Source organism: Asparagus officinalis, chromosome 2, assembly GCF_001876935.1.
Source record: "Asparagus officinalis chromosome 2, Aspof.V1, whole genome shotgun sequence".
Lineage (NCBI taxonomy): Eukaryota > Viridiplantae > Streptophyta > Magnoliopsida > Asparagales > Asparagaceae > Asparagus > Asparagus officinalis.
In genome coordinates, this window is record NC_033795.1 from 43,844,785 (window position 1) to 43,864,927 (window position 20,143).

Consider the following 20,143-nt stretch of genomic DNA (forward strand, 5'->3'; position numbering starts at 1 on the left):
CGGCACTCCCTGCAACTAGTCGAATAAGTCATCAATTCTTGGTAGTGGATACCTATTCCGGTTGGTGACCTTATTCAACTCATGATAATCTATGCACAAACGTATGCTTGGTAGTGGATACCTATTCCGGTTGGTGACCTTATTCAACTCATGATAATCTATGCACAAACGTATGCTGCCGTCCTTTTTCTTCACGAAAAGGACCGGTGCTCCCTATGGAGAATAACTCCAATGAATAAAACCCTGACCAGTGAGATCCTCTAACTAAGTCTGTAGCTCCCTCATCTCAACATGTACCATACGATAAGGTGCATGAGATATCGGTGCTGTGCTTGGCTGCAACTTGATGCAAAACTCAATCTCTCTCGCTAGAGGCAATCTAAACATGTCCTGAACTGTGCTTGGCTGCAACTTGATGCAAAACTCAATCTCTCTCGCTAGAGGCAATCTAAACATGTCCTGAAAGACATCCTGATACTCTGAGATGACTCTAGTCTCACAAAAATCAGCAACTCGATCTCGTAACAACACCTCCTCAACGTATGCCAGGAATGACTCCGCAAACTGGTTACCCTGTGAGGTCACTACAACCAACTCGGTCCCATCGGACGCTCACAAACTAACTATCTTAGTAAAATAGTCGATACAAATATGGTAGAAAGATAACCAATCCATACCAAGAATCACATCAAACTCAGACATACGTAAAATGATCAAATCCACTATGAACTCGGACTCATCTAAGCTGACAATGCATCTCCTACAAATGTTGAATAGAAGCGACACAACACCTAGAGGGATAGAAACTAACAAAGGAGTTTCTAAAGGCTATGCAACTAGCTGGAGCTTAATCCTGATGCTCCTGAATTAAAAAGAATACATGCCAAGAAGGAGTTCACAAGGAATGTACCTTCCACCAGGGCCCCACTCGCACCATGATCATGTGGTACAACTGTATAAACTCTACCCGAAGCTACGGTCTGTTGCACTGATGGATCGGGGGTATACGGAACCATCTACCCCTACGAAGTCTCCTGAATGGCTCACACCTATCCCTTAATCCTCGGAACTGTTAGCTGTGCCTTAAGTCTTAGCTACTGGCCCTGACCTTGGACCTATCCATGGTTCTGCTACTGACCCTGACTCTTGCTTTGTTAGCCTCCTGCTGGTGCACTACAACATTCAGCGGCCCTGTGTCTAAACTTGTGGCAGTGGAAACAAGTACTCTAAAATCTGCGCTGCTACGACGCCCTCTAATCCTGATGCGGTCCCTTCTTATGAGGGCCTTGCTGCTGCTTCTATAAACCCTTGCCCTTTTGCTGGGCTCCTCCAGTTTCTGAAATTGTCTCTTGCCCTTGCCCTTATCTTCGGTCTACCCTGCTTTAGAATTTCCTTCCTTACCCTTTTGAAACATGGCCATCTCGGTCTCCTGTGAAATGGCGGCATCAACTACCTCCCGCACTAAGTAAAATCATCGTGACACTAGATAACAACGTAAACTGGGGTGAAGTCCTATCAGAAACATCTGAGTCTGACGCTCCCCTGTATGCCACATGCCCGTAAATCAGAGTAATCCCATGAACTTGCTCTCATACTCAGCTATAGATATATCTCCCTGCTCCAATCAGGCTAACTTTAACTCTTTCCTGGCCTTTTTCGCTGTTGATACGCATTGCTCGTCAAAGAAGTAAATGAAATCCTTCCAGCTAAGTGTCATACACTGTTTCGATGTGAACTGAAGTCTGTACCATCCTTCGGCATTGCCCTTAAGGCTAAAAGCTACCAATCTCTGCTTCTAGACGGTGTCAACATTAAGCATATCCAAAATGTTCCCCACGTCTTCCTTCCACTTATGATCTGCAAGTGAATCTTATGCACCATGAAACTCTGGTGTCCTGATCTTCTGATACCTCTCCACAAAATGGAGCTAAGTCTCATGCTCTACTGTCCTATCAATAGCTAGTGGTGGTGCAACCGCTAGCAACTCCTCCGCAATAGGTACATGAGCTGCTGGTGGCGGCACCGCTGGAGGTGGTGTCACTAGCGGAACTTGATTCACCACTTGCTCTTTGAGTGCTGCCATCCTGGCTATAATCGGTGCTATGAGGTTGATCAAGTATTGCGGAGCCTGCTGCGGCTCGAGCTCTGGCTCAGCTTGCCCAGCAGCTCGAGCTCTGTCTCAGCTTGCCCAGCTCCCTGAGTATGGGTTCCTCTCTGACCACGTCCTCATCCTGACATCTATAATTTTAGGAAAATAGCTTATAAGACACAGTAAATGAGACCTCAAACAAAAATAACATAACATATAACAATAGGTAAATCATATCACATAGCATTCACCCAAAATGCTTTATTATCAAAGTAAGATATTCATCACAAATTTTTTTTTATAATTTTTGAGTTATACGTATAATGTTGTAGGCATATAAAACTACCTATAGGTCCCTGAATACAGCTCGGCACAAACCGACGAACCATCGGGCGACGTATCCAAACACGAGCGTCAGTCCACAACACCGAAGCCAAGTGACACGCAACGAAGCGGATTAACAAGGCGACGAGGTTAATGAACCGCACGCAAGCAATGGAATACATCCACTTGCGTGCGGAATCAAGCTAACAGTCCGGTGAGTCAACGAGTCATCCAACCATAGAACGGATTCGAACTCGAACACCGAAGCGTATTTACTGCCAAATCAGGATTCAGATCAACAAATCGGAGTCCAAGTCAACAACGAAGCGCGGAACCGGAAAACAGACACCTGGAGGACTCGGCCAAAACCGAGCCACCTCTAGGTGGCTAGGTGGCCGAGGGGCATGGCTCATTTGTGAAAAGGTTGGAACTTTGGACGGCGAAGCTCTGCTGGATTGAAGGCTCAAAACTTAGAAAGATTGAAGCTTTGGAACTTTGAAGACTTACTCTTTCAGATCCGGTGCTCGGCGATCGTCCACGTCAGAAAAGGCAGGAGTTCGGGAGGGATCGGATCTGAGATCTACGCGATTATACTCCGGATCAAAGCTTGGCCTTTGATCCCGAGAGGGCGATTATTTCCTTGGTGAATTAATCCCCCCCAGCTATTATTTCCTTCGCGAAATAATACCCGTTATATCGTGTAGATCCGACCGGATCTAGATCACGCGGTAGTCCACGGATAAACCCCGGGCAGGCGAAGAACCCACCAAAGCGAGTGACTGCAAAACAGGAGCTCGCGATTTGTTCGAAAAAGGAAAGTTGTAATTTTTTTTATTTCTTTTTTGATCTCGTTGTAACCGGATCTTATAAAAAGACCGGATCTTTGTAATCGATGGAATCAATGAAGAAAGCAACAATTTTCCCCACGAACAATCTGGCGACCACAGTGGGAGCCACCGATCTCGCTGCCGAGATCGATGCGTCACTGTAGGCATATAAAATTGATTATAGGTCCCTTGACACGGTTCAACACGAACTAATGAACCGTCAGGACCTCCCCTCGCAAGTCCAAGAAGTTCTCCTCCAGGAGAAAGGTACGTTGGTACGAAGAAGTTGAAGCTACCAACGACGATTTCACCCCGATTGACGCCAAAGTTGCGTCGGGTGAGGCTCCACCAACCTCCAACCAGATCAAGCTGGTTCCTGCCAGTTCCTCCGTCACCAAAGGAGCGGTGACTCTCTCTAAGAGAGACCACCAAAGACGACGCCAACGCTTGGCTAAAGAATTCGCCAAAGCGATGGAGTCCACCGACGGAATCCGCTACAACGCGGATCTGAAGAATAGGAGAGGCAAACAGCCTCAACGACCGATGAATGACGACTCCTCTAAGCCGCCAATGAACGAATGGGTCTGTGTCAAACGGAACCGTTCAACACTGGAGGAGCGCATTTGCAAGCGCCACGCAATGTCAGCGCAGGCACGGGCTCAAGTCCGAGAGGCCCGTAGAAGGCTACAGAAGGAAGTGGCCAAGAAGCCGCCACCAACCCGTCAAATTTGGAGGCCGAAGTCTGAAGTGACAGTTCAGACTAAGGCACAATCAGTGCAGCCTTCAAAGCAGGTTCAACCTCCGGCGAGCCAACCAAAGTCGCCGGTAATTCCAATAGCTTCTCCGGGAGATCCCGCGGAATCATCCCGAAGGAGAAAGTCAGTCTTGGAGCGCCTCGGTCCAATTCCCGACGAGAGAGGCAAAGCTCCAGTCCAAGAACGTTTGGGCCTGATGAAGAAGCCCCGAACGACTCAACATGCTGGGGGTCGCCGTCGCCTTCAACATGACAAGGAGTTCACGGTAGCTGCGCGTGCTAATTTGCGCATCGAAGTCCAGGAGCCCGCTGAGAATTCACGCCCAAAAAGGCATGTTTCGAGGCGCGTGACTCTTGAAGGCCCAAAGAAGGCAGTTCACCATCAGAAGGAAACATTATCATCTGATGACGATAATGTTATACCTGAGAAGTCGTGCCAACACACGATAGGTCAAGCAGACGAATTGTACTGTCGTGTTGGGGGTACGAGTAAAACCAGGAAGAGGAGTCCCCAAGGACTGGAAACTCAATGCCCCTGTTCCAAACTCATTCGGGCAGTATTGTCTGAGTGCAACTGCATCAAGGCGGTCCCTGAAAGAGTTTCGGTTTTCGAAAGGCTCAGTGCCAAAACGCCAACCCCGCGAGTCACTGATGATAAGCGCGGAACAAGTAGCCAAGATGCTCGAAGAAGCCATGGCTAAACAGCAGGAGAGCTTCAAGCACGAAATGCAGATGGCCATGCAGAGTATGAGAGAAATGCATGACAAGCAAATCCAAGCGTTGACAAACCAGCAAGGCGAGCCAAATCGTCGTAACCAGATTGATCTGGAAGATGAGGAAGCTCACAATGCTAATAATCCTCCCAATGCAGGGGGTGGTAACGAGAATGCTGATGAAGACTCAGGTGAAAACCTGAAGATTAAAAATCTCGAGAGCAAAATCAATACGTTGATTTCCGCTCAAGAGATGAAGAAGACGGGCATTCCTTGTCCATACCCACGAGAATGGGAATTAATCCCCTATCCGACGAAGTTTAGTCTAATTAACTTCACGCCGTTTGATGGGAAGGGTTCACCCATGCAGCATTTGATTTACTTCAAATCGCACCTGGGTGTTATCTCTTGTAATGAGCCTCTGATGGTACGGTCCTTCGTTAGCACTCTTCGTGGAGCCACCTTCGATTGGTATCGTCGCCTCAAGCCAGGAAGCGTGGATAGCTGGGATGACATAGAGACAAAATTCCTCTCTAATTTCTTCGATGACGACACTGAGATATCCATCGGAATGTTTCTCGATGAGAAACAAAAGGACGAGGAATTGGTCGACGCCTTCGTCAAAAGGTTCCGGAACAAGGCGATGAACTGTCGGGACCCGATCACTGAGGAGTTTATTCTCCAGACTTGCCACAACAACCTCGCATTGGACGTGTTGGAGGCAATGGGGACAGCACCATCCAAAACATGGAAGGATTTGAAGGTCCGCGGTGAACAAGCCGAACGCTTCCTCCGAAGGAAGAAGGCCGAGAGGAACCTACTGACGGCTAATCATCTGGACTCAAACTTCGCCTCTCATGGTAAGGGCAAAGCACCTGCAGCTACTGGTGGTGCTAATCAAACGTCACAACAGCAATCCCGAAGGCAACAAAAGACTTCGGGTCCGAGACTCCAAAAAGAGTACTCTTTCAAGGACGAAGACGTTCCTTGCATCTTCGAATCCCTCCTTGAAAGCAACAAGATCAAGCTACCACCTATCACAAATCAGGAGGAAGCTGACAGCACTACAGACCCAAAGTACTGTGCATACCACAGGAGGGTCGTTCATCCCACCAAGGATTGCTTTACTCTCAAGAATAGCATTCAGACCTTGGTCGAAGCCGGTGTCATAACGCTAAAATAAGCCAAATGAGAATGGCCAGACTCCGAAGAGTATACGAGTATAAACTGCTTCTCAATCCTCCGACCGGTATAAGAGGTTAAACTGCTTCCTGATACTCCAACATGTATATGAGTCTAAACTGTTTCATTTCTTTCACGGGAAGTTCCTGGAGAATTTTTTATATGTAATATTCTTAAGAATAACCCGGTCATGTAACTCAGTACAATGTCGGATACAGTTCCACAAGGGAAGCTGGGGGTGGATTATTCAAGTATCGGGAAATTCCCGAAAGAATACCACGAGTGATATTCTTAGGGATAACCCAATCACTATAAAAGTGATAAGTAAAACATCCACATTTAAACTCTAAATGTCGGAATGTTTTCCATCATTGTTATAAAATTCACTAATTCTCATGAGTTATCTTGTTGAGACGAGATTCGGTCCTTTTGACAGATTAATCTTTCCTCACAAAAATCCCCCACTGATCAAGTCAATTGACGGTGGGTCCACTAAATTTTCTGTCCACCAATTCATGGCAATTTCCAAAGCTTGACGTGTTAAGTCCTGATTACTTAACGTCAAAACCCTTCATCGAGTGGCCAGTACAAACCAGTATTTCTACTGCTACTTGTATTCCACTCCCTTTGCTTTCAGGTCAAACCTACAGTTGGGGCCACAATCAAAATCCCCTCTCGATTCCTCCAATGAACGAGATGTCCACTTTCAAATCGAGTGATCAAACCTTCCTACAGTTAGGGTCATCTCAGACTCCTGCTTGGTCAAACCTTCCTACAGTAAAGACCAAAACAACAATTCACTCTCGATAAACGGGAAATTCACATTTAGTTCGGTAATCAAACCTTCTGACAGTTAGGATTATCCGAATTTTTCGATTCTCGGAGTGGAGGTCCCACTCCTAGTTTCATCTTTCCGGATTCTAGGGGGTGGAGATCCCACCTCGAGTCTCCTTTCCAGCTGAAGATAGAATATAAAATTCTTCTTCTTCAGTGTCTGGAGATAGAATATAAAATTCATCCTCTCCCATTTCGGGTTCGTCTTTGCCCCAAGAGAAGACACCACCTTTTTCAACTCCCAAAATCCATGCCTTTTATGCATGGGGAATTTTATCCCGAAGCCTAAGCAGGGATAAGCCAACGCCTAACACGCGTTGCCGGTTTAGTCTTTCACCGATTGAAGAAGACACTAGAATTCCAGTCTAGGAAGTTTATCCCGAATCCTAAGCAGGGATAAGTCTGCGCCTAACACGCGCTGCCAGTTTAGTCTTTCTCCGAAGAAGAAGACACTAGAGTTCGAGTCTGGGGTATTTTATCCCGAAACCTAAGTAGGGATAAGTCAGCGTCTAATACACGTTGCTGGGTAGCCTATTCCCATGACAACGGCGAAGTCTATGTATTCAAAGTCATAGCAACAAGTCTTAGAGGATTTTGCGATCAAAAAGTCAACGTACGATGTTCAAAACCCTAAGGTCAATGCCGGACAACGCGTAACCCTAGGTCAACGCCAGTCAACGCGTTGCGATTAAAAAGTCAACGTACGACGTTCAAAACCCTAAGGTCTACGCCGGACAACGCGTAACCTTAGGTCAACGCCAGTCAACGCGTTGCGATTAAAAAGTCAACGTACGACGTTCAAAACCCTAAGGTCAACGCCGGTCAACGCGTAACCCTAGGTCAACGCCAGTCAACGCGTTGCGATCAAACAGTCAACGTACGATGTTCGAAACCCTAGGGTCAACGCCGGTCAACGCGTAACCCTAGGTCAATGCTGATCAATGCGTTGCAATGAAAAAAATCAATACTCCGAAAAGTATACGAGTATAATCTGCTCCTTAATACTCCGAAAAGTATACGAGTATAAACTGCTCCTTAATACTCTGAAAAGTATACGAGTATAAACTGCTCCTTAATACTCCGAAAAGTATATGAGTATAAACTGCTCCTTAATACTCCAATAAGGTATACGAGTATAAACTATTTCCTATTTTTGGTTGAGAAGTTTCTGGAGAATATTCTTAAGGATAACTCAACAACACTACGCCGGACAACGCATCACAAAATAAAAACTCAACGCCAACAATCGATGGTCAGTTCTATGTTGAACCAGCAAACACGAGCTAAAGATCAGAAAATTAGGAATCGACTTCAAGTTTAAAATTCTGACAACGGTCAGACAATAAATGCAGCACTGGAGCCCTTACAGACATTCGACAAAGCACCGAATAGCCTGATGGATTGAAGGAATCAAGAACAGAAGCCATTCCAAAGTCCCGTCACACCGACTGAAGGTTGGGACAATAATATCCAAAGTATTCCAGACTCTTCTATAAAAGAACGAGACTGAAATACTTTGGAGGGGGTATCTGTAGGCATATAAAACTGCCTATAGGTCCCTAAATACAGCTCGGCACAAACCGACGAACCATCGGGCGACGTATCCAAACACGAGCGTCAGTCCACAACACCGAAGCCAAGTGACACGCAACGAAGCGGATTAACGAGGCGACGAGGTTAATGAACCGCACACAAGCAATGGAATACATCCACTCGCGTGCGGAATCAAGCTAACAGTCCGGTGAGTCAACGAGTCATCCAACCATAGAACGGATTCGAACTCGAACACCGAAGCGGATTTACTGCCAAATCAGGATTCAGATCAACAAATCGGAGTCCAAGTCAATAACGAAGCGCGAAACCAGAAAACGGACACCTGGATGACTCAGCCAAAACCGAGCCACCTCTAGGTGGCTCGGTGGCCGAGCCACCTCTAGGTGGCCAGCCAGATCTGTGCCAAGGCACAGATCTGAGTGCCTATAAATAGAGGGGCATGGCTCATTTGTGAAAGGTTGGAACTTTGGACGGCGAAGCTCTGATGGATTGAAGGCTCAAAACTTAGAAAGATTGAAGCTTTGGAACTTTGAAGACTTGCTCTTTCAGATCCGGTGCTCGGCGATCGTCCATGTCAGAAAAGGCAGGAGTTCGAGAGGGATCGGATCTGAGATCTACGCGATTATACTCCGGATCAAAGCTTGGCCTTTGATCCCGAGAGGGCGATTATTTCCTTGGTGAATTAATCCCCCCCGGCTATTATTTCCTTCGCGAAATAATACCCGTTATATCGTGTAGATCCGACCGGATCTAGATCACGCGGTAGTCCACGGATAAACCCCGACGCAGGCGAAGAACCCACCAAAGCGAGTGACTGCAAAACAGGAGCTCGCGATTTGTTTGAAAAAGGAAAGTTGTAATTTTTTTATTTCTTTTTTGATCTCGTTGTAACCGGATCTTATAAAAAGACCGGATCTTTGTAATCGATGGAATCAATGAAGAAAGCAACAATTTTCCCCGCGAACAAACGTCATCACTCATACTAGGAATTCCTAATAGACTCTATACATAAATCCTAGGAAACTCCATCCTCGCTCTACGACTCGACACAGGATAATCCTAAGGATGCTAGAACTAGAGCTCTAATACCAACTGTGACGCCCTGGTGTCACACAAGGCTGTAGTCCAAGGTGAATCCAAGGATGTCAAACCTTCCATGCACCCACACTGTGCAACAATACATTTCACCATCATAGTAGTATCTCTATAGGATGTCAAACCTTCCATGCACCCACACTGTGCAACAATACATTTCACCATCATAGTAGTATCTCTATAGTGGAATCAATAATAATCAAGTATAGGTACAAAGCAGATAAAATAAATGATAAGAATGTAATGAACATGATAAAGGAAAGAGATATTTAAATAATAATTATCATATTCCAAGTGAAATAAATAAAGTACAACTGATGTCCGAAACATAAGAGATATTTAAATAATAATTATCATATTCCAAGTGAAATAAATAAAGTACAACTGATGTCCGAAACATTGATGAAATATCTCAATACATAAGAGTCAACTGAAATAGTACTAAGGTACACAACCTTCCAAAATGATTAAAACTTTAATGCCTGAAAATAAACTATAACTACTGTGGAGAATAATAAACTACTAATAATAAATAAAGATGGAAGCTAAGCTGAAACTCCATCAACCTGTGACTCTCCAGGTGCCTGACTCGCTGCCTGAAAAGAGGGGAAATAACGAGCGTCAAAGCGCTAGCGAGAACATCTCCACTTCCCCCGGGGGGAGGGGTAGGTGTAGAAAAATACAAGTTAGTACATTATTTGTTAATACACCTAGGGTAGTATATTAGTATCAAATCAGAGTTATAATGGAAATTAATATTCTCGACAAAGAGCTTCTGGCGGAATTAGTAATGCTAAAAATGTATGATTTTGATATCATATTAGGGATGGATTGGTTATCTTTAAATCATGCTTCCATTTTGCGTTGAGAAAAGAAAGTGATATTTAAATTTCTAAGTCAACTTGAATTCTATTTTTCAGGGTTGTAAATCCCAAGAACCCTTAAAATCATCTTAGCCTTTAAAGCCTATCGGGCACTGAGAAGTGGATGTATGAGTTATTTAATTTCAGTTCAAATTAACGATGAAGGAAAACCAAGACTAGAAGAGATACCAGTTGTCTGGGAATTTCTAGAGGTATTTCCAGAAAAACTTCTAGGAATGCCTCAAGATAGGGAGATTAAAATTTTCAATTGATTTAATACCCGGTACAAGTCCAATTTCTAAGGCTCCTTATCGTATGGCACCAGCTTAGTTGAGAGAGCTCAAGGTGCAATTGTAAGAACTTTTAGATAAAGGCTTCATTCGACCTAGTGTGTCACCCTGGGGTACGCCAGTATTATTTGTGAAGATGAAAGATGGTAGTATGAGACTATGTATTGACTTTCGTGAATTGAACAAGGTAACCATTCAGAACAAGTATCCATTATCAAGAATTGACAATCTATTTGATCAACTACAAGGAGCTCATGTAATTTTGAAGATTGATCTCCATCTGGTTATTATTAGCTAAAGATCAAGCCAGAGGATGTACTAAAAACTACGTTTCGAACCTACTATGGTCATTATAAATTTCTAGTATTACCATTCAGGCTCACAAATGCCCCTGCCGCATTTATGGACCTTATGAATGTGGTGTTTAATCCATTCTTGGATCAGTTTATTATGGTATTTATTGATGATATCCTGATTTACTCAGGAAGCAAAGAAGAGCATGAAGAACACCTGATATATATACTACAAACATTAAAGAGAGAAAAATTATATATGAAATTTTAAAATGTGAGTTTTGGTTGGAGAAAGTAATGTTCCTTGGACATGTAATTTCTAAGGAAGGGATTTCTGTAGACCCTGTGTAGGCTGTCTAAAAAGCACAATAGATAGTTGACCCCTGTCAAACATCAACCAATAGTTTTGGCAAAAAAGGTTACAATCAGATGACTTTTATGTCAACAATGGAAGGCTACAATTGGAGGATTCTCATGTAGATTAAGAAGAGATTACAAGTCAACAATTTCTTCAAATCGAGGTGCGGAATTCATCCCTGCATCCCAAAGTTGAAATACAAATGATTACGTTCCAGAGTTAAAGCAACACAATCACCACATCTTCAGCTACCAACGCAACTCAAACAAAACATAAACGTAGTGTTTTCAGCCTCTGAACGCAGTACAAACGCAGTACCGATTCAACCGCGGACGCAGCTCAAACTCAGACGCTGACGCATCATTCCAAAGCATGCGTTTGAACGCAGGTTCATGCCCAGAACATAAATCATGGCTTGGACTCATTCATACGTGATCCAAACAGTTCCCAAAACCATTTTTCACCCATGATATGGGGAGTGGTTCGAGTGGGTTATTACACCCGATTAATAGGGTGACTAAACCCCCATTTAGGAGCGGATTAAGGGGGTAGTTACACCCCTAATCTCTCAATAAATCCTAACAAACTCCACAAAGTGAGGGGGTCGGATTTTTTTATGATTTGATGAGGATTCTTTCAGCTAGAGTTTTGGAGATCGAACTTCCAAAAGTCGAGATAAAGGGATGGGGCTTGGAAGGCATTCTTTAGCAACAAAGAATTCATATACTTAGTATATTAACCGATTATTCGGTTCAAACAACTCTTTTGACAGAGTTTTGCAATCATTTTGAGTCATAAAATTCATGAAGAGTTCTCCAATTGTTTCAATGAAACAAGACGTTCGGATCATCAACGAGAAGCAAACTCAACGTGAGCATTCGAGGGAGGCATCTCATTGCTACCATGAAGAACCCAAATTTAAACAAAGAGGAGAATTTAGATCAATTCTCCTCTCTTTTGTAATTAGGAAATCCAAATTGTAATCGAGATCGAGAGAATACAAATCAAATTTCTTTCATTCTTTTTTACTACAAATTTTCCACCAAACAAAAGATGGCGACTCTGTTGGGGACTAGCTTCTCTGATGAAGAGGTGGTGGCGCAATCCGACGTCCATCTTGCTAGAACGACCATGGAAACTCTCATCGTAGAGTTTGATCAAGTCAAGTATGTGGAAGCTCTCTCCTCTGGATCGCTTAGCCCCAAAGCTAGGTTTAATGTCAGCAAGATCTCCAAAGAGATCAATAAGCCAACTATTGCCACATTATCATTAACGGTCTCACTATCTGACCAAGACACTCAATAAATCTTATCTTTAGTTATAACCACTTTACCACGTTATAGGATAGGTTCAGATCAGTTGGAACAAGATCCTAGCGGTTAACAGGTGAAAACAGCTTCAAAACAGCTTTTTAGGCTGGTAGACACCTTCGGTGTCTCGGCCTTGGCCGAGACACTTGGAGTGTCTCTTACTAAGGCTCGAGCACTGGTCAAGGACCTCGCGGTCATTTTTGCTGTATTTTCATCATCCGAACTCAGAATTACACAATTTAAAGTGCGTAGGAAAGCCGACAAATAGATCTACAAGCTCTCACGATTGAATCACATTTGGAATGAATGAGACACGAGGGGTACTTTATCTTTTGTGAGCAAAGCGTAACTCCCGACCGACTTGTATCTTCCTTATTCCTCTATTCCCGCTGTTTTGTACGGTTCGTCGACTCACTTTATGTGCTCGTCGATGTTGGATAATCTTCTTTGATTTAGATAATAACGTTCATCATCTTCTCTCTGCTTCGAGCTATGTACGGGAACCCATAGGTAATTTTTGATGCCTACAATGATATGTTGTGTATATATATAACGCAACCTTATTCTCTACTATCAAAGTGAGTAACATGGGAGAAAAGCACAAACTCAAATACTCTACGGAGAATAGGTATATCAGCCCAAACCCGGAAACCAAAGATGACTCTGACACCCTGCGAAGAATAGATTTATCAGCCTAAACCCGGATACAATGTGCCTCGAACACCCTACAAAGAATAGGCATATCAACCTAAACCGGGATACAATGATGCAACATAGAGTGTAGTCCAGCCGCGGTCTCATTGTGGGAAAACCAACTAACACACTCTAGGTGTAGTCCAACCGCGGTCTCATTGTGGGAATACCGATTAACCCTACTCAAGCATCCACACCTGTCATAAACCGAAACAAAGTCACTCCCTATCGTGATAAATTCAAAATGTTAGATTTCGCACCTCAACCGCTCATGCGAACGCAAACCTAATACGAGTACTCCAGTGGCCAAACACGTGTCTTAATGTGCGGACCCGAACTTCGTGTTTACAATCAACTCACGTGATAAAAATATCAAGTTCACAAATAACACTAGACCGGTTGACTGATGTATCATCATAGATCGACCGACGACATGCACCAAGTGTGCACAAAACAATTCAGCCTTGATCGGTCGACCGATGCTTATGCTTCGGTTGACCGAATAGAGGTAAGTCTTCAATTTCCTGTAAACATGTGTTTTTCTTACAAAAATCAAAACCTTCACATAAACACATGTTTATAATCTTGTTTTAATGTAATTAAGGTTCATACCACCTCATGAAAACATAAATATAAATATTTGAGGGGATTCACAAACCCTAACATGATTATATTTATAAATTCGTCATGAAAACAACTAACTTTATCAAAATCTCATGTTAGATCTATATAAAATCTTAAACCCAAATCAGAGAATCCATTTTATAACTTTTTAAATAAAAAAATCAATCTTTATATCATATAGTTCGAAAAGAGTGATTTTTATACATAAACTAGGTTTTAAAGATCGATAAAACCAAATAAAAACATTTAAATACAGGGGATGGGTTTGGAGGAGATGAAACTCACCTCAACAAGTTGTGCTAAACTTCCAAACATGCGTGATAACTATCCTCCTTCACCAAAAGCCGCGGATCTCGCCCTCCACTTGATTTTCGCTACTCAAAGCCGTGATAACTATCCTCCTTCACCAAAAGCCGCGGATCTCGCCCTCCACTTGATTTTCGCTACTCAAAGCTCTCAAAACTCACAAAATTAACTCTAGGGTTTTTTGAGGGGAGAGGGTGGCTTTTGTTCACATGAAAATATGAAGGAAAAGGGAAATTTTGGGTATATATACTCATATATATACAAACAAATCCGAAACAAAACAGTTTGACCCGAAAACCAAATCCTACCTGGAATTTGCCTATCATCGGTCAACTGATTTTCTTAGGTCGGTTGACCGACCTATGTCCATCGCTCGACTGACCTATGTCCATCGCTCGACTAGTTTGCTAGGACCAACCGACTGACCAAAACATAGAAATTGACTTAATGGTTTTCGCATTTATGCATATGTACACTTATATACATACATATATGTACTTAATCGATCTCAAATCGATTTCTAAAATACCCATTCATCTCATAATAGTAGCAACCATGATAAAAACTATTTAATATTATTTTTCATAATATTTTCAAATTTATGGGATTTTACATTCACCCCCCTTAAAGAATTTCATCCTTGAAATTTCGCAATCGTATCTTAGAGATTAATATTATAAGAAAAGCATGTTGAGGGGATAATCCAGACAAGAAAACTCTCACATACACATCTCGTACCATTAATCTCTAGATATGAATCACAAGCAATATTTACACTTAACAATCTAGAATGCAAATACTTCCACTTCCAATGATTTGTATTCTCTCGATCTCTCGATCTTAATGCAAATACAAAAATCTAAATAAGAAACCTCTCATGTATATACCATGTGTTCCCAATGATTTGGAGCTAAGTGTTAATACCCACATTCTAGCATTAAATATAAATGTGGCTATACTAATAATCATGAACACAACAATACTATAACTTAGAATATACCTGCTCAAACAGGTGCGGGTAGTCGCGACGCATATCCTCCTTGCACACCGAAGAAGCTTCCTTAACTCCTTTCCGGTTCCATTGCACTTTGACTAACAGAATCACTTTATTTCTAAGTCTCTTGTCCTCTCTGGCAAGAATAAGAACTGGGATCTCAATGGTGGTCAAATCTTCCTGTAGCTCTAAATCTGGTGCGTCAAACACCCTTTGTAGCTCCTTGTCGCGTAAATGCTTCTTGAGCATCGAAACATGAAAGACATTGTGTACATCCGACATCGATGCTAGAAGATCTAGCTGATACGAGGTAGCTCAAACATGTTCCACAATCTGGAATGGTCAAATGAATCTTGGGGCTAGCTTTCCCCGTCTGCCAAACCGTTGAACACCCTCCATCGGCGATACTTTCAATAAAACATAGTCCCCAACCTAAAACTCCAATGGTCGTCGCCTCTGTCTGTATAACTCTTCTGTCGACTATGGACCGTGAGAATACACTCTCGTATCAATGCTACCTTCTCCGTAGTCTGCCTCACGAGCTTTGACCCATGTAATAAGCTATTGTTTGGCTCTGTCCAACAAATCAGGGATCTACAAGGCCTCCCATACAATACTTCATAAGGCCATATCTATCGTGGCTCTGTCCAACAAATCAGGGATCTACAAGGCCTCCCATACAATACTTCATAAGGCCATATCTATCGTCAATTGATAACTGTTGTTATATGCATTCTCAACCAATGGAATACGGTCCTCCCAGCTACTCTGGAAATCAATAACACATGTCCTCCAATACTTGGTCGACCCTCTCTGTTTGGCCATCTGTTTGCGGGTGGAATATGCTGCTATATGCAACTGGTTGCCGAAAAAATTCTAAAAGCTCTTCCAAAAATAAGATGTGAAAACTAAGCCACAATCTGACACAATCATCTCTGGAACTCTATGCAATCGTACTATCTCCCGGATGAAAATTCTCACATAAGTCTCCATCGTATAGGTCGTCTTAACTGGCAAGAAGTGCGTTGACTTCGTCAATCAATCAATAATTACCCAAATTAAATCATTCCCTTTGTTAGACCTTAGCAAGCCTACGATGAAGTCCATAGAAATATTTGCCCACTTCCACACATGAATGGGTAAGGGCTGTAGAGTCCTTGCGGGTCTCTATTGTTCTGTCTTCACTTGCTGATAGGTAAAACATTTAGCTACGTACTCCGTAATATCCCTACACATGCCGCTCCACCAAAAATATCTCTTCATGTCCTTGTACATTTTGGTTTTGGCTGGATGCATTGTGTACCTGGTGCAATATGCCTCATCAAATAATTCCTTCTTCAACCCATCGCTGCTACCTCTGGTTGAGCTCCTTCTGGGAGAAAAGGTACTTCAGGTTCTGATGGTCAGTGAATATCTCGAGCTACCTCTGGTTGAGCTCCTTCTGGGAGAAAAGGTACTTCAGGTTCTGATGGTCAGTGAATATCTCGAACTAAATTCCATAAAGGTAATGTTTCCATGTCTTTAGTGTGAATACCACCGCTTGTTAACTCCAAATCGTACGTGGCATAGTTCTTCTCATGAGTCCTCAACTGTCGTGAAAGGTATGCAACCACTCTCTCAGTCTGCATCAAAACGCCTCCTAGAACTGATAATGATGCATCCGTGTAGACAACAAAGGTCTTATCACTACTCGGGATAATCAACACTGGCGTTGTATTCAACTTGGCCTTCAAGGTATTAAAGGTATTCTGATACTCTAGTCCCTAAACAAACCATACAACCTTCTTCGTAAGGCATGTCAGCGGGGTAGCAATCTTTAAAAAGTCTTGGATGAACTTTTGGTAATAGCCGGCAAGCCCAAAAAACTACAAATCTCTGTAACAGTCTTCGGCACTCCCTGCAACTAGTCGAATAAGTCATCAATTCTTGGTAGTGGATACCTATTCCGGTTGGTGACCTTATTCAACTCATGATAATCTATGCACAAACGTATGATGCCGTCCTTTTTCTTCATGAAAAGGACCGGTGCTCCCTATGGAGAATAACTCCAATGAATAAAACCCTGACCAGTGAGATCCTCTAACTAAGTCTGTAGCTCCCTCATCTCAACATGTACCATACGATAAGGTGCATGAGATTTCGGTCCTGTGCTTGGCTGCAACTTGATGCAAAACTCAATCTCTCTCGCTAGAGGCAATCTAAACATGTCCTGAACTGTGCTTGGCTGCAACTTGATGCAAAACTCAATCTCTCTCGCTAGAGGCAATCTAAACATGTCCTGAAAGACATCCTGATACTCTGAGATGACTCTAGTCTCACAAAAATCAGCAACTCGATCTCGTAACAACACCTCCTCAACGTATGCCAGGAATGACTCCGCAAACTGGTTACCCTGTGAGGTCACTACAACCAACTCGGTCCCATCGGACGCTCACAAACTAACTATCTTAGTAAAACAGTCGATACAAATATGGTAGAAAGATAACCAATCCATACCGAGAATCACATCAAACTCAGACATACGTAAAATGATCAAATCCACTATGAACTCGGACTCATCTAAGCTGACAATGCATCTCCTACAAATGTTCAATAGAAGCGACACAACACCTAGAGGGATAGAAACTAACAAAGGAGTGTCTAAAGGCAATGCAACTAGCTGGAGCTTAATCATGAAAGCATACGAGATGAAAGAATGTGAAGCTCCTGAATTAAAAAGAATACATGCCAAGAAGGAGTTCACAAGGAATGTACCTTCCACCATGGCCCCATTCGCCCCATGATCATGCGGTACAACTGTATAAACTCTACCCGAAGCTACGGTCTGTTGCACTGATGGATCAGGGGTATACAGAACCATCTACCCCTACGAAGTCTCCTGAATGGCTCAGACCTATCCCTCAATCCTCGGAACTGTTAGCTGTGCCTTAAGTCTTAGCTACTGGCCCTGACCTTGGCCCTATCCATGGTTCTGCTACTGACCATGACTCTTGCTCTGTTAGCCTCTTGCTGGTGGACTACGACATTCAGCGGCCCTGTGTCTAAACTTGTGGCAGTGGAAACAAGTACTCTAAAATCTGCGCTGCTACGACGCCCTCTGATCCTGATGCGGTCCCTTCTTATGAGGGCCTTGCTGTTGCTTCTATAAACCCTTGCCCTTTTGCTGGGCTCCTCCAGTTTCTGAAATGGTCTCTTGCCCTTGCCCTTATCTTCGGTCTACCCTGCTTTAGAATTTCCTTCCTTACCCTTTTGAAACATGGCCATCTCGGTCTCCTGTGAAATGGCGGCATCAACTACCTCCCGCACTGAGTAAAATCATCGTGACACTAGATAACAACGTAAACTGGGTTGAAGTCCTATTAGAAACATCTGAGTCTGATGCTCCCCTATATGCTACATGCCCGTAAATCAGAGTAATCCTATGAACTTGCTCTCATACTCAGCTATAGATATATCTCCCTGCTCCAATCAGGCTAACTTTAACTCTTTCCTGGCCTTTTTCGCTGTTGATACGCATTGCTCGTCAAAGAAGTAAACGAAATCCTTCCAGCTAAGTGTCATACACTGTTTCGATGTGAGCTGAAATCTGTACCATCCTTCGGCATTGCCCTTAAGGCTAAAAGCTACCAATCTCTGCTTCTAGACGGTGTCAACATTAAGCATATCCAAAATGTTCCCCACGTCTTCCTTCCACTTATGATTTGCAAGTGAATCCTATGCACCATGAAACTCTGGTGCCCTGATCTTCTGATACCTCTCCTCAAAATGGAGCTAAGTCTCATGCTCTACGGTCCTATCAACAGCTAGTGGTGGTGCAACCGCTAGCAACTCCTCCGCAATAGGTACATGAGCTGCTGGTGGCGGCACCACTGGAGGTGGTGTCACTAGCGGAACTTGATTCACCACTTGCTCTTTAAGTGCTGCCATCCTGGCTATAATCGGTGCTACGAGGTTGATCAAGTATTACAGAGCCTACTGCAGCTCGAGCTCTGTCTCAGCTTGCCCAGCTCCCTGAGTATGAGTTCCTCTCTGACCACGTCCTCATCCTGACATCTATAATTTTAGGAAAAGAGCTTATAAGACACAGTAAATGAGACCTCAAACAAATATAACATAATATATAACAATAGGTAAATCATATCACGTAGCATTCACCCAAAATGCTTTATTATCAAAGTAAGATATTCATCACAAATTTTTTTTTATAATTTTTGAGTTATACATTTAACGTCATCACTCATACTAGGAATTCGTAATAGACTCTATACATAAATCCTAGGAAACTCCATCCTCGCTCTACGACTCGACACAGGATAATCCTAAGGATGCTGGAACTAGAGCTCTAATACCAACTGTGACATCCTGGTTTCACACAAGGCTGCAGTCCAAGGTGAATCTAATGATGTCAAACCTTCCATGCACCCACACTGTGCAACAATACATTTCACCATCATAGTAGTATCTCTATAGTGGAATCAATAATAATCAAGTATAGGTACAAAGCAGATAAAATAAATGATAAGAATGTAATGAACATGATAAAGGAAAGAGATATTTAAATAATAATTATCATATTCCAAGTGAAATAAATAAAGTACAACTGATGTCCGAAACATAAGAGATATTTAAATAATAATTATCATATTCCAAGTGAAATAAATAAAGTACAACTGATGTCCGAAACATAGATGAAATATCTTAATACATAAGAGTCAACTGAAATAGTACTAAGGTACACAACCTTCCAAAATGATTAAAACTTTAATGCCTGAAAATAAACTATAACTACTGTGGAGAATAATAAACTACTAATAATAAATAAAGATGGAAGCTAAGCTGAAACTCCATCAACCTGTGACTCTCCAGGTGCCTGACTCGCTGCCTGAAAAGAGGGAAAATAACGAGCGTCAAAGCGCTAGCGAGAACATCTCCACTTCCCCCGGGGGGAGGGGTAGGTGTAGAAAAATACAAGTTAGTACATTATTTGTTAATACACCTAAGGTAGTATATTAGTATCAAATCAGAGTTATAATGGAAATT

At 42.8% G+C, this 20,143-nt stretch overlaps 1 protein-coding gene across 1 annotated transcript; it reads right to left on the reverse strand.

The window, feature by feature from the left end:
* LOC109831126 lies at positions 17,187 to 17,963 on the reverse strand. Its single transcript, XM_020398465.1, has 3 exons — positions 17,858 to 17,963; positions 17,600 to 17,809; positions 17,187 to 17,506 (listed from the first exon to the last, which is right to left on the reverse strand). The coding sequence occupies exons 1-3, from the start codon at positions 17,961 to 17,963 to the stop codon at positions 17,187 to 17,189; spliced, it is 636 nt and encodes a 211-aa protein (XP_020254054.1).